We start from the raw sequence: 14,302 nt of genomic DNA on the forward strand, positions 1-14,302 counted from the left end.
AAAAGTTTAAAACTCAAGAAAAGATATGCAAACTTGATTGTTTCAGAGATGTATTGTTAACGTCGCACATCATTTGATCTAATCTTCACTATATAGTTAGAGAAAGACTGTACATTCGTGTGAACTACTTACAAATGATGAAATAATTAAGATGTTAAACGAAGAACTAGTATGAAAGAAAAGAACGGGAGAAGTTACTATGTTGAAAATTGAGAAATGAATCGAACAACTAAGTTATCTTTTTTAATAGAGAGTGAGGTAGCAAACCACATCGGTTACGTTAGCAAATTAGTAACACATCTACATAGCAATCACTATCCAGACATAGATCTACGAGAGTATTTCAGAAAAGTTAGACTAATCTCCCACCCTAGGAGCTCGAAGTTAAAAGTCTCTCGACCTGCTGGTCATAAGTTTCATACTATGCAGCTTGATTCATTTTACCACAATAGGTAATCAAGTGGTTAACAATTATGTCATTTTTTTTTTTGAACTAAAAGACAATTTTCATTGATAGAATTAGCTGTCTAACCAGCTTGAAAAATTACATAATAGAGTTTAGTGATAAGCAAATAGAAAAATAGAAAATAAAGCTTGGTGACAAGCATATTGAAACACCTCCATATAACATATTTGAAGTGTAGTTGAGCTATTTGAGAGTTGAGATAGCCTAAAGCCAGAGTGGTCATTAAATACCCGTCCGTTGTCATTTATAGATAGAACAAGACGTTGTGGTAGTACTCACGGTGGTAAATGTCTCGTGGTCCACTCATTTGACATTTCATGCTCCGCATAATAACCTGAATCATCCTTCAGTACTACTCCAGACAATTCAATAGTCCAGTTGCCAAAGTATTCGTATCTTGTCGGAACAAAATCTCCGGGATCCCAAATTCGGAACGCTAGTAGTCTAGGGCTCATCAACATCGCCCATAAGTGAGCTAAAGTCCAGATTAAGGCTTCAAGATGGGTCCATATTTCAGCCGACTCCCATTTTGGTGCTAAACCTCCATTGGGCTTCAAAGCAAAACATGTCATTGGACACCCAACCTAAAATGAGCCTTGAATTGAGCCTGGGCCACGAAACTGATGTGCGCACCCTACCGAAAAGGAGCCACCCAACAGGTTCGCCGCTCATCTCCTGCTTGAACATGGTCATCACCGCCGCGTAGTCTTGCATCGTACACGCAGTGTGTTGTGCCATATGCAGCCATTCCATGATTGTTAACAATTATGCCATTGAAAAGAAAAACTATTTTATAGGAATACAAACTATTTTTCTGGATAACTATTTACCCTACAAAATAAAATAAAATTACAGGAACAAATAAAATAGCTGAAGAAAAACTTATAGTCGTGGTTACTCTCTTCACTCTATTCTTCTTCTTCTTCTTCTGCTTCAGTCTTCGCTGAAATCCCTAAACCAACAAAATGGCGTCGCGTCGGCTCTTATCCCCTCTTCTCCGATCATCGGCCAAATTCCCGATCTCAAACTATAACCCCACTCTCTCAACCCCGTCGCAATCGCCCCTCCGGGATGCTCTTCTCAGCGGCCACCGTATGCTCCACGCCGCTTCTTCTCTCACCGTAAGCCCCCAAGTTCATTTGTTTATAACTTGTGCGGTTTCCATTAGATTCGGCAGAAAAAGTTTAGAGCTTTACAAAGCCTGCCATTAGTTTTGGTAACAGATTTTAGGGGTTTAGTGAAAATGAATGGAATTTTATTTGATCTATGTGTTGCTGTTCTTGATTTCTATTTCTTGATGTTATTAATATTGTGTTTTTAAGCTGATTGACCCAAATTTCTGCCTTGTGCTGTTGAAAAGCGCTTGTTATATTGTATAGAGTTCAAGTAGTGCATTGATTTTTACCTAATAGATTTTGCACACGTCTGATAAATAATGTTAGGCTCTAGTGATGGTCGAGGTGCAAGTGTTGAAGTTGTGCTTGTTTCGAGTTAAGTTATTCGACTTTGGCTGACATAAGAGTTGATTTAGCTAGTCTTTCTAGATCCTGAGTGTTGTTGCCGCGTTTTGTTTTGTGCAGTACAACTGATTTTTCCAAAGTTATGGCCTCCTGTCGAAAGCTTATGTTATGCAGGGATCAAGTTGTACATTTACTGTTCAATGTTATTTCGTCACAGGTGTCTTTACCGACTAGGGTCAGTCTGATTTCCAGTAGTTTGAGGTTAGGAGAGCCATAGGGCTTTACTGTTTTCTGTCCGTGCTTGTTAATTTGGCTTTACGAGGACTGGTTGCATTAGCTTTGATAAGAACTGAAGTGTTGATTTAGGCGCTCATATGGATTTAGATGGTTTGAGTGTGATTGACTAATGAGTTGGTGTCCAGGATTTCTAGATCTAGGTGGTGTTGATGTTTTGTGCTGTTCCGTACGCAATCTTTCAGCTCATTGATCATCATGGGCTTCTGTTGTTGAAAGCTTTGATGTTAATAGTTATGCTGTGTAGGGATCAAGTTGTTCATTGATACTTAGTTGTTGTGTCTTCATTGACTTGGTTTACATCTGTTGATACATTTTTTTCTTCTTTTCGGGCATAATTCAGTTGATGTGTTGAAGAACTATTGAAGATGTTGTGTCCTTACTCATCGGATTGCTTGTTTCTGTCCCATCCTGTAGACTAATTCACAGGTGCCTGCTTTGCTTTGTCGTATCCCATCTGCTGTCCAATACCAAGCTACTACAGCTACTTATCTTGGAGGGTTTAGAACAACCTACCAGCGTTTCATCTCTTCTGCCCAAGCTATTAATGTGCCTTCTGTCCAACAGACTCTTGCTACTAGAACTAAGGTCTTGTTATTAACCTTTCAAATGTTCTTTTGTAATAGCATTCAATGTTGTAATTGCTTTCCTGCCTTTGTGCCTGTTCTAGATACTCTGTTTTCAGTAAACTTATATTACTTAATTCATGTACAGGTTGTTGACTTTCTTGCTCCATACCAAAGAAGAGGAAATATTGGGTTATTTGGTGGGGCTACTGTAGGGAAGAATTACGCTTACTATTCAGCTCAACCTGGTGGTGGTGGAAGTGGAGGGTCAGTTTCCAAAAGATATACATGTCAACTTACTAGCTTGATAATGTTCCTGTCTCTCTCCATTATTTAAGTTCCTTTGTTGCTTAGGTGGTTTTGCTTGTGTTTATGTTCAGATTCCGAAAAGGATGGCGCAAGGGAAGAATGCATGGACTTTCTTGTCGAGGTAATCGTATCAGCTTTGGTAAATATGGTCTTCAAGCGCTTGAACCTGCTTGGATCACAGCTAGACAATTAGAAGCAGGGCGGAGAGCTATGTCACGAAATGCACGTGGCGGAGGGAAAATATGGGTACGAGTAATTACAGACAAACCAGTTACAGCAAAGCCTACAGAAGTACGTATGGGGAAGGGAAAAGGAGCTGTCTCGCATAGGGTGGCTGTTGTTTTACCAGGGAGAATACTTTATGAAGTGAGCGGAGTTGCAGAAAATGTAGCCAGAAGGGCTATTACAATAGCTGGATCGAAAATGCCTATAAAAACTAAATTTGTCGTCTCAGGGTAGGAATGTAGGACGAAAGGAAAGAGTTATTGGACAGGAGAAGCGATTTCAAGTTTCTTTTTTCTGTTTTGAACGGACGGTTTCACCATTTTTGTATTGAAATGGAAAGACCTGATAAAGGAAGTAATATGATTCAAGCTCAAACTAACCCATTTGAATTTGATTGTGTATTAGAAGCATAGGAGTATGCTCATTATTGTTCGTTGTAGACTTTGTAGTTGGAGAAGCAGTACCAATATGATATGATACATTCATATCTCTGCCCCCGTTATTCATTAAGATGAGATTTACCGGATCCATTACCTAAATATCCTGCAACTTAGCATCGTGATTTCATCTTATTACCAGGTTAAAGTGATGATAGCATTGGTTGCAGAATGACTTGCTCAGACTTACGGAATGAGTCTGATTAAAATGTCTGATTTGCATCTGTTACGAAGATGAACACAGTATGAGTTGATTCTCTAACAAAAAAAGAAAAAAAGAACACAGTATGAGTTCTACTGTGGCTGTACCAGTACTGTAAATCGAGATTGGAATTTATGGAATTAAATGTGTAAATCAACTTGGAGAGATGGCAATGATACACTCAAGAAGCTTTAAAGGCCGCCAAAGATTTTGTCCACAGCTACATGACCTCGAGGTTTTATGCAGAATTAAATCTTCCATCCTTCCACACAGATAACATTGGTCACCAAGTGTTTTGCGAGTTTTATTATCCTGATGGAGTGGCTAATGTGTTACAAGAGAAAAAGGAAAACACCCAACATTACTTGATGTGAGAAAAGGTTGTAAACTTGTAATGTTGTAGTGTGATGGTCGTCTGATTATTTGATAAATAAAAGGAAAAAAACAGAGTTCTATTGGCAATAACCAAGTTATTAAACTTGAAGTCTCATATCACCATCTGTATTAAGCACAACAAAGGGTAACATTGAGTTCAATTTCTTCCGAGGCAAGTATAACAATGGTGACTATGTTTGAGCACCGTAATATGATCGTAGAACAGCAGTTATCTGACCTTTTAAGGTGGATGATCAAAAGGCATCCACTTCATGTAAATAAAAATTCAGTTTCTGGGACACAGCCCATCTCTATAAAACAGAAAAACAGGAAGCAAAAAAGCATAGAAACACATAAGAGACGCATGTTTAACCAGTGTTCTGCAAGCCAGCTGCAATACCCTTCATCGTCAAGATAAGGGTGTCCTCCAAACCAGGGGCATACTCACTTGTTGGGTTCAGCTTCACAAGTTCATCAGCTGGTTTGTTTGACTCCATAATATCCTTGGACAGATGTGGTCGAACAGTCACATGGTAGGTAGGATCTCGGATCCGTTTCAGTGTATATGCTTGGCAGACATTGAGAGTGGTGATGTACGAATCACGCAGGCGAAGTCTTTGCTTCAGATGGGGGTCTCCTTCAAGAAGATCCTTGTGTCCAGCAATCTAGAAGTAGAAAAGGCAAAAGGTCAATTTATGCAAAGAGGTGTATTGCTGGCAAAATCAAAGAACACAGAATACTGCAAGAGAATTGGTAGTATATAAATATGCCAAAAAAAAAAAAAAACATTCATGAGTTGATGTGCACAAATGTAATATGTACTCTTCCAATGGATTTACCTGCAAAAGATATTTCTGGGTTTCTGCATAGTCAGCTCTCAAACGCTCTCCGAATGACCATAGGTCTTCTGAAACAAGGAGTTTATCATACAAAGCAGCAATTCCGGGGTTTCCTTTGGCAAACACCATTTCAACTAAATCAATGGTGACCCTGAAAAATGGCCATTGATTGTACATATCTTGCAGCATGTGAAGGTTCCTAATGTCCTTCTCAATGACATGTTTGAAAGCTTCTCCAAAGCCCAACCACACTGGAAGATGGAACCTTGTTTGTGTCCAGGCAAAGATCCATGGGATTGCACGAAGTGACTCAATGCCTCCACTAGGCTTTCGCTTTGATGGGCGACTGCCAATGTTCATCCGACCATACTCCAGCTCAGGTGTAGCCTACATCATATGTATCAGAAAGGTCATTATAATGAAAATAGTCAATAGAAAAACTAATGTGACAAAACCAAGGTATTAAATCCTTACCAGACGAAAATACTCGACGAATCTGGGTTCTTTGAAAACAATATTACGGTAGGCCTCGGTAGATACAACAGCCATTTCATCCATAAGTTTACGCCATTCTGGTTTTGGTGAAACTTGGGAATGCATTCCATGCTCTAGTGTAGCAGCTGTGAAACGCTGGAGTGTTCTAAAACACAAGAGCTCCTCTCCAAAGGACTGCTCAATAACTTCACCTTGGACAGTCACACGGAGGGAACCATGAATCGTATCAGGTGGCTGAGACAATATAGCAAGATGGGTTGGTCCACCTCCCCTTCCAACAGTCCCACCACGACCATGGAACATAGTTAGCTTCACACCAAAATCCTTGGCAACCTTTATAAGGTCCTCCTGGGCCTTGTATAACTGCCAGGCAGCTGAGAAACGCCCTGCATCTTTACCAGAATCTGAGTACCCAATCATGACTTCTTGCTTTCCACGGATCCTTTCCTTATACCAATCAATTGAGAAGAGCCGAGACAACGCAGCAGGAGCAGCCTCCAAATCTGCAAGCTTCTCAAACAGTGGAACGACTCTTAGTGGGGTCTTCACATGACATTCACGTTGCAGGAGCTCAACTGCAAGGACATCAGATGGAGCGGTTGCCATTGAGATGATGTATGCTCCAAAGTTGTCAGCAGGGAGTTCTGCTATCACATGCAATGTATCTAAAACATCAGCAATTTCTTCAGTCTTTGGAAGATCACGGCCAAACAACGGACGCTTGCCACTAAGTTCAGATAGAAGCCACTCCTGACGGCGTTCTTCAGACCATTCTCTATAGGAGCCAATTTCCAGATGCTTGGTGATGGCATCCATGACATCAGTGTGCCTATCGGATTCTTGCCGAATATCAAGTCTCACAAGCGAAAGCCCAAAGGTGGAGACTTGCCTTAAGAAGTCAAGAAGGGAGCCATCGGCAATTGCCCGATCACCACAAGAGCAGAGTGATCTATAGCATAGTTCGAGTGGTTCCAGGAACTAAATGTAATTTAAATTTCAGTTAGGACCATAACCAATTAACCAGATTAAAAAATAAACAAGCGAGTTAGCAGTCAGACAGTGTCCTAAAATGGCAGTACCTGCTCAACACTGGTCAATGCTGCTTCCTCAGGAATCTCAGAGTGCCCACTGGCTAACAACTGACGAGAACGCTCACGTGTATGATAAAGCTTATCCCTTAAATCACCAAGGATCACACGGTAAGGTTCATTGGGAGGAACTTGCTTCCAAAATTCTGTAACAAGAAACAGATCCAATGAGTATCACAACTGGACTCTGACCAACTGCGCACACACAAAACTTTAGAAGTGCAAAGGAAAGGAGTATCCATATGCTCCACAAGAGGCGTGCATTTCACCTCGGTAAGCCTAACAAATAAACATCACTTTCCCTTACGATTTTACAAAACAGAGAACATTCTAAGTTCTTTTTTGGGTGGACTGGAAAGTACGATTCGAGAAGGTTTAACCTAGAATGTATTCTACAACGTAATGAAACTTATATGATATCATCCCATGCAAAAAGAAATCTTTAGGAAGAAACATGTATTATTTTGTTATCTAGCTCTGATAGTCCTTTATTCCTATTCGTTGACTACAGAAACTTGTTGCATGGGGATAAAATGTTATCATAAGCCATTTTTCTGGGGCATTACTATCTGTAACGCTCAAATGTCGGGGTACAATAAATGAATAAATGATCGTCAAGAAATCCCTCCAAGGTATCCAACTACCAACAAGTAAGCAAAGGTCAAAACGTGGTATCCACATATTCATACAAGATATTACTTTTTCATCACAGTTCCAAAGAAGATAATTACCTATGTAGTGCTTTGCATCTCTCCTTGTGGACCTGTGAAGTACATCAGCACGAACACGGAGTTCATCAGTGCAGCGCCACATAGACAACTGCCATAGAAAGGACATTAGCTAAGTATGACTGTATGACACTGATGTAGTAAGATAACCATTTAATTGTGTAGATGAAGCTCATCAGACAATTTCAAGATGCGTTGTCAGGTACCTCAAACATGAGATCCTCTATCTGAGAATAGTACATATTAGCAGCCATCATTCTAGCCAGAAGGCACACATCCCTTGTGACTTCAGGAGTTACTCTTGGATTACCTGTATCCCATCACAGAAGAATGTAAAGCTTAGTTAGTGAAAGAAGGAAAAACACACATTTGTAACCAGTAATGTACACATCATGCTTGTCCCAAGAAATATAACTATATAAGGGTAACAAACAGTGAAATAAGGTGAGGAACAAAGCTGTTTTGTCATATTCAAGATCATATTTACCAAGTGGAAAATTCTAAATATATTTATGGAAGTCTTTTTTACTTTTCTTTTTCCGACTACAAAAAAAATTGCATATAATTCAAGCTCATAGTTTGATCATTAAGGGTCTTACCATCACGATCACCACCCATCCAAGAAGAGAACTGAATAAGTGGGGCATTATAGGGAACGCGTTCATCAATCCCAATATTCTTCAAAGCTGTGTCAACACGTCGCAGAAACTTTGGGACACCATTCCAGATTGTTTCATGGAAGTAGCTCATCCCTGCCCTCATCTCATCTTGGGGAGTCGGAGCTGTTCTACGGATCTCATCCGTACGAAATGCAGCTTGAATCTACACAAGTTGGAATGCCAACATGAATGACACAAGGCAAATGTGAGAAAAGCCCATGTCAATGATTTCACAAATTGATTGTACATATAGAATACATAACCAAAATGGGTGCTAACATTACCTCTCTCTGAAGCGCCTCATCAATCTCCTGCTTATCATCAGGAGTGATGTCTTTGGCATACAACTGCGTTAAGCAATTCCGGATCCTGGACATATGCACGCAAGACAAAAAGGCGATAAGAATCTGAGCAACGAATCTAGTAGGGGGATGCTCAAATTTATAATGAAACTGAAAAAAAAAAACATTAAGATATCTGTAGAGATAAGAACTGCAATGCAAGATAGTAGTAGATTGAGAGCAAACCTCCCATGCTTCTGAAGCAAGGATCTACGGACTGATTGTGTAGGATGAGCAGTGAAGACAAGATCTACAGTCTGATTTTTAAGAGCATCAAAAACCTCTTCAGGAGACTTCTTAAATTCCCCCACAAGCCTCTTGAGAGTTTCTTCAATGTCTGACTCAGTTGTTGCAGAATTTTCATCTGCAAAGTCACCCTTTTTCAGTTTGTTTCGTCTGCGGTAAGCAATCTGGACCTCCTCAGCCAAGTTGGCCAAGCTAAGCATGTGAGCGAAGGATTTTGCTATAACAATGGAATCCCCAGGATCCAAACTTGTCAGTACATTTCCAAGTTCTGCAAGTTTTTGTGGATCATGCTTTCCTTCATACTCAGCAGAAAGCTCATAACAGGATTGGACCTGCATAAAACAAACAAATCACATATTATAGATATCCTTTAATTGCATATCACCTGATAACAATCATCACAGCTTTCAGAACAGACAAATCATATGACTTTGGCATTGATCTCAAATGTGGCAAAGAGGCCAAGAATTGCTCTCAAATCCAAAACAAAAATCCACTAGAAGGTCTCAAATGTACACGAGGAAATCCTCTTATTAACCAAACAAGCTATACAAGCCTACACTATTGTGATTAAGATATCATGAGCAGTTCCGGTCTTTACTGAAATCCACTTTTCACAAATCATCAAAAATGATTTAAGATATTCATCAAAGCCAACAAATCCACCCATCAATCACAGGTTCCCTGAATTGAAAAGATTTATACAAAGATTGAATTCGTTTTCGGATTCAATTGACAGTTCCATGCTTTAGAATAGACTATAAAACGCAATCAATCATAGTTGTAACTCCAAGTGTTTTGGATCACTGCTATTGACCAAATCAAAACTGTATATGTCAAACTAAGAAGCCTAAAAAACTAATTTTTGCTTAAGTAATCATTAACAGCACTGAGGCCTTCATCCAGTATCCACTTATCAACAGAGACATATTTCAGATTTGGATCTTCCTTAAAGCAAACAAATGCATAACCTCAATCCACAAATCGACCAAAAACTACATGAAATGGGATTCAAATTCACAAGTAAAGTTCCATGCTTTATAAGTTTATATGATCAAACAACCAATGCAACCATTTCCAATTAAAATTTCAACTTTTCGGCATAAAGGGTATCCCTCAAAACCGATCCTCAACATCCCCAACTGATCAAACACCAAAACTTCAAACCAACCAAATTGAAAAACACTCACCGTTTCCCTGAGATCTTCCCCATGCAAATCTTGGAGAATATCCAGAAACCGATCCAAAAGCAGAGCATCATACTCAACAAGCTTGTCGTCCTCGCTCACTTTGGCCGGAACCAGAGCCCGAAGCTGAGCGTCAATAGACGCCAACTTCTCCAAACTCCTATAAGCCATTGCTCCCACTGAGCCTCCTCACTATCTGATTGATAAAAACCAAACCCAGAAACAAAAATCAGAACTTTCAAAAACGCAAAAGCAGAGCAATAACCAAAACGAAAGAAAAAAAAAACAGAGCCCCCAGAATCCCGGATTGAATCAGAAACACTAGCCAGAGAAAAAACTCTGATCAAGACCCGCAATAATAGGGGGGGCCCTTAAACTTTGGAGACAAACACGTGTGAGATAATGTAGGGGCCAGAGTTTTGCTTACAAAACCAGAGCTTCTATGGAGAAGAAAGATTGTTCTGTTTTTAGAAAATGCGAAAGAAAAGAGTTGATCTTTGGATGACCCAGATGGGAATTTGGGAGTACCTGAAATCTTGGGTTTCAACCAAAGACAATTGAAGAAGAAGACGAAAGTTGAGGACTGAGAAAGAGAGGATGTGAGGGTGTGAGATCCAAAAGAAGTGCTCAGAGGGACATTATATAGAGAAAAGTGTCCCGAGTTTGTCAATGTCCATAAGTTCGGTTACATCTCAATCACTGACTACGTCAGTCTAGTCACGCAGTTCTCTCTCTTCCTTTCCTGATTGGCGGGGAATATCCTTGTAAAGATACTGCAATGGTTAGTCTACAGTTGTGTACTTTCCATCTCAGGGAAATTGCCTTTTCCTAGTGTGAAAGAGTGAAAGTTACTTTTGTACAAAATGGAAGAACATGAACACAAGTTAAGGGAGAAAGAGATGATTTTTTTTTTCTTATAGAAAAAGGAAAACTAATAAAGGGAGAAGGAGATGAGTTTGAAACCGAATGCCAAATGCTGAAAGTTTTTAGTGCTATAAAAGTATAAAACTATGAATTTGGGGATGTTGTGTAATTTCGCACGATAAGTTAATCCAACGGCTCTCGATTTTAGAGATTCATATTTTAAAACGCTTGTTAAATCGTTTGTGTATGAAGTTCAGTAATCATTTCTTTCAAGCTTGGATTTCTAATTAATGTATTTGGTGTTGTTTAGTTGTTAGAATTTCAATGTTTGTCCTAACATATATTTTCTAAGTGATACTTTTGATAATCCTTTTTTATAGTTTTCGTTGCATGTAATTTGTTTTTATAAATAAAGAGGAAGAATTTATGCTAAAAAAGTTTCAAAATTACGTCGTAGACGTGCATGACAGCATGAGTGGATGGAGTGCGATATAACAAACACCACATTTGCTTGCCATGGATGTAACAAACACCCCATTTGGTTGCCATGGTGCTTGTCCAAATTGACATTAATTTAAAGCTTTGGAAACTTCACCCAAATAGTCTCGACAATTTATAACCCATGCCTAATTAGTCCTATTCATTTGCCCATATTATCAAACAAACCGTCTATTCCATCATAAGAATGTATCTAATGCCAATATTAGAGTATAGCTACAGCCACTCCACATACGTAGATTGTCGTATAAAGTATCTTGTGACGTATTGTTTTTTCCTTAAAATGACTATTTGATTTTAACATATCACGAACCACACTTCATAGGCTCCATATCTAAAGTACTTAACCAACCCTTTTGAACTCATAAAGGATATATATTACATCATTCAAAATACAAAGCATGGCAATAGTAGACTTTCTCAAACAAAGAAATACAAATAATGTTCACTTATACTTTGGAATCTTATTCGATGCATTCTTCAAACTTTGCATCTCATTCGCAAAACAAACTAAGATGGCTTCAAAACCAAGTGTTCTCACGTTGTTAATATCGATCAATCATTCAATCTCCAATGAATTTCAAGGTTGGTGGGTAAGCATACAAATCTTTACTCGATGATGTGACATAAAAATTCTGGAATATATACAATTTAGAAGATAAAACAAAAACGTAGAACTAGATTTGGTTTCTGTTCTTCTAATTCGGTATCTACACCAAAACTTGGATGTATGGTTTTTGAATCAGATCTATTTCGCATTATTTTCTATTTTCTTTGTATAACAATATTTGGACAGATAATTGCATCGGATCAATAACAATTTGTTGTGACAAGTACACAATAGCATGCGCACATTATTAGGTCAACTGAAACATAGTTTATGTATCCAGCTGATGCATGAAGCCATGAACATGTTGGCGCATGCACGAGCTAGGCCGCAACTGCATGCCAATTATTTATGTGGGATCAATTATTATTTTTGAGAAAATAATGATCGATTATACATATAATAGGCTTGAAGTCAAATGACTTGGTAAAAATTAACAATCAGGTTCTATCCAACATAACAAAAAAAAATGAAAAAATTAGTCATGTTCGTGGCCACATCAATCATCCATGATTCCATGCGCTTGTCTTTTTTTTCTTCTTTTTTTTAACAATTGAGTATATGTTACCAATAATACCATCTGGTTTGGTATTGAGGCGACACATTTGGAATCCATCACGAGTTGTGATTCCATTGCAACCTCTTCGACTTTGTTCATCTTATTCCATTATAATGGTTCGTAGAATTTGGATTCATATAACATTAGTGATTCATATAGAAACATTTTCTGCATATCCTGATAGATAGGGTTAGTTAATTATTATTCCAAATGATTCATCTGGAAAAGTTTGCGAACCCTAGCTAGCTAACTAGTGAAAATCTCAACCAGGACACAGATGAATTATGGAATTCCACAACATGTCAGTACACTATGAAATCTTAGTCCATCATGTATATGTATTTAAGTTATAAATCTTAACCATTTACACTGTATTATGTATTTTAAATCGTTGATTTTTTGCCGTTGATATTGACTTGGATAACCTATACAATTTAGAATTTCAACTGTAGACTCGATAATTCAAGTTCAACCTTTCCTTTTCTGCATGTTCAATAATTTTTGTCAACCACAAATTTGGCTCGTCGGTAAACTTGTTTTGATCGAGTTCTTGGTCCTTACTCGTCGGTAGTGGTAGGTAGGGCTGCGCGGTGGATATTGAATCGATCTGATAAGTTGTTGGAATTATATGCAGGGAGGTGGCTTCTGCTTATATTTATTCCAGGTCTGTCTACTTCCACCAGACAGCTTATCAACCACGCTTATCTCTATCTGGTCCACAATCACTACTTTATCAAAACTTAACAAGTGCTTATTCTTTCATTCACGAGAAAGAAAACTTGCATATGCCCATAGTCCATTCTCACCTTTAAGTAATTGACATAAAACATGTTACATCAAAGTAGTTTTAATGAAATTGTTAGTCAAACTCAAGCAAAGAAACGATCATGATAACTTTAATCAAATTCAGGTTATATCATGAGAACTTTAAATACGCGAACATTTGTTATGTTTTAAAATTTAAAAAGATAATGTATAGCATGTTACTTTCTTATTTGTTTTAACAATTAAAGACACCTTAAACACGTATTAGTAAAATTATCTTATTACAATTTGTATATATTGATTGAAAATGTCACTATATAGATCTAGATACAAACATCAAAGTAGAACTGAAAGAATCTTGCACGCATGCTTTCATGTGGTAAACATGTCAACTCTTTTGGGATGCTGTCATCTTCATCCTATTTAATTCATTAATTAGACTTCTTTTATTTTGTTAAAACTGCAACTTGCAACAGTTGTTTGCTTCAGCACATTCCATTGGATTTCAAAGATGCCAAACATGTATACATCGATCATATATTTTCAATGATTCAGTCGGCTTTACCTTACGAATGAATTGTTGATAAATCATAAACTAGACCTCTGTTTCGTAATTCAATTAAAAAAAAACAGAGAGGGGAAATAGATATCAATATATATATTGTATATTATGGCTTCAATTTGTTGCAAAGAAAAACCAGATCGAAGTCTTGCCAATATTATTTTCAATTGGAATTCAGTCTCTATGAAGATCACAAAGCGCATGATCAAAGCATCGAGAAAGATAATTCCAACTGTGTCTTAAATAATGTTTGTATGACTAGTTTTAGATAATCTTTATATGACTATATGAGAGATCTTTCACTTGATATGATCAATATTCATCGGTTGAATGCTGCATGTTGTTTCTATTTTCTGTAGTTTCTATTTTCTAATGTCGATCCCTTCTCAATTTACCTAGCTTGTTTTTATGAAACTAGTCGATTAATTTCTTTGAACTTTTTTTTTGTGCTTCGTTAATGTATATACACATTGAGATGTAGGAGTAAACTTAAAGTTATAGGTGATAATGGCTGATCTAGTGGAAGTCCA

General features: G+C 37.9%; 2 protein-coding genes and 1 pseudogene across 3 annotated transcripts in view; 2 read left to right on the forward strand and 1 right to left on the reverse strand.

The window, feature by feature from the left end:
- The window catches only part of LOC101292394, a 1,325,780-nt pseudogene that overhangs the window by 920,576 nt on the left and 390,902 nt on the right, over positions 1 to 14,302 (forward strand). The gene's annotated exons all lie outside the window — the stretch shown is intronic.
- Positions 1,339 to 3,750, forward strand: LOC101304551. Its single transcript, XM_004294088.1, has 4 exons — positions 1,339 to 1,587; positions 2,638 to 2,808; positions 2,935 to 3,053; positions 3,167 to 3,750. The coding sequence occupies exons 1-4, from the start codon at positions 1,432 to 1,434 to the stop codon at positions 3,552 to 3,554; spliced, it is 834 nt and encodes a 277-aa protein (XP_004294136.1). The 5' UTR covers positions 1,339 to 1,431; the 3' UTR covers positions 3,555 to 3,750.
- On the reverse strand, positions 4,417 to 10,513 carry LOC101309134 (phosphoenolpyruvate carboxylase, housekeeping isozyme-like). The gene is made up of 11 exons (XM_004294018.1): positions 10,446 to 10,513; positions 9,921 to 10,113; positions 8,671 to 9,062; positions 8,428 to 8,512; positions 8,084 to 8,306; positions 7,691 to 7,794; positions 7,488 to 7,575; positions 6,748 to 6,902; positions 5,648 to 6,646; positions 5,174 to 5,560; positions 4,417 to 4,999 (listed from the first exon to the last, which is right to left on the reverse strand). Exons 2-11 carry the CDS (start codon positions 10,086 to 10,088, stop codon positions 4,703 to 4,705), a joined length of 2,898 nt encoding a protein of 965 aa, XP_004294066.1. The 5' UTR covers positions 10,089 to 10,113; positions 10,446 to 10,513; the 3' UTR covers positions 4,417 to 4,702.

Source organism: Fragaria vesca, linkage group LG3 (assembly GCF_000184155.1).
Source record: "Fragaria vesca subsp. vesca linkage group LG3, FraVesHawaii_1.0, whole genome shotgun sequence".
NCBI classification, from domain to species: Eukaryota; Viridiplantae; Streptophyta; class Magnoliopsida; order Rosales; family Rosaceae; genus Fragaria; species Fragaria vesca.

Excerpts from the sequence above, each read along its gene's own strand:
- LOC101304551 (XM_004294088.1), top strand. The coding sequence starts at position 1,432 with ATGGCGTCGCGTCGGCTCTTATCCCCTCTTCTCCGATCATCGGCCAAA. Across the intron at positions 1,588-2,637 it reads ACGCCGCTTCTTCTCTCACC|ACTAATTCACAGGTGCCTGC; the intron begins GTAAGCCCCCAA and ends CCCATCCTGTAG. Across the intron at positions 3,054-3,166 it reads GGTGGTGGTGGAAGTGGAGG|ATTCCGAAAAGGATGGCGCA; the intron begins GTCAGTTTCCAA and ends GTTTATGTTCAG.
- LOC101309134 (XM_004294018.1), bottom strand. The coding sequence starts at position 10,088 with ATGGCTTATAGGAGTTTGGAGAAGTTGGCGTCTATTGACGCTCAGCTT. Across the intron at positions 6,903-7,487 it reads AGATGCAAAGCACTACATAG|AATTTTGGAAGCAAGTTCCT; the intron begins GTAATTATCTTC and ends TTCTTGTTACAG. Across the intron at positions 6,647-6,747 it reads CATTGACCAGTGTTGAGCAG|TTCCTGGAACCACTCGAACT; the intron begins GTACTGCCATTT and ends AATTACATTTAG.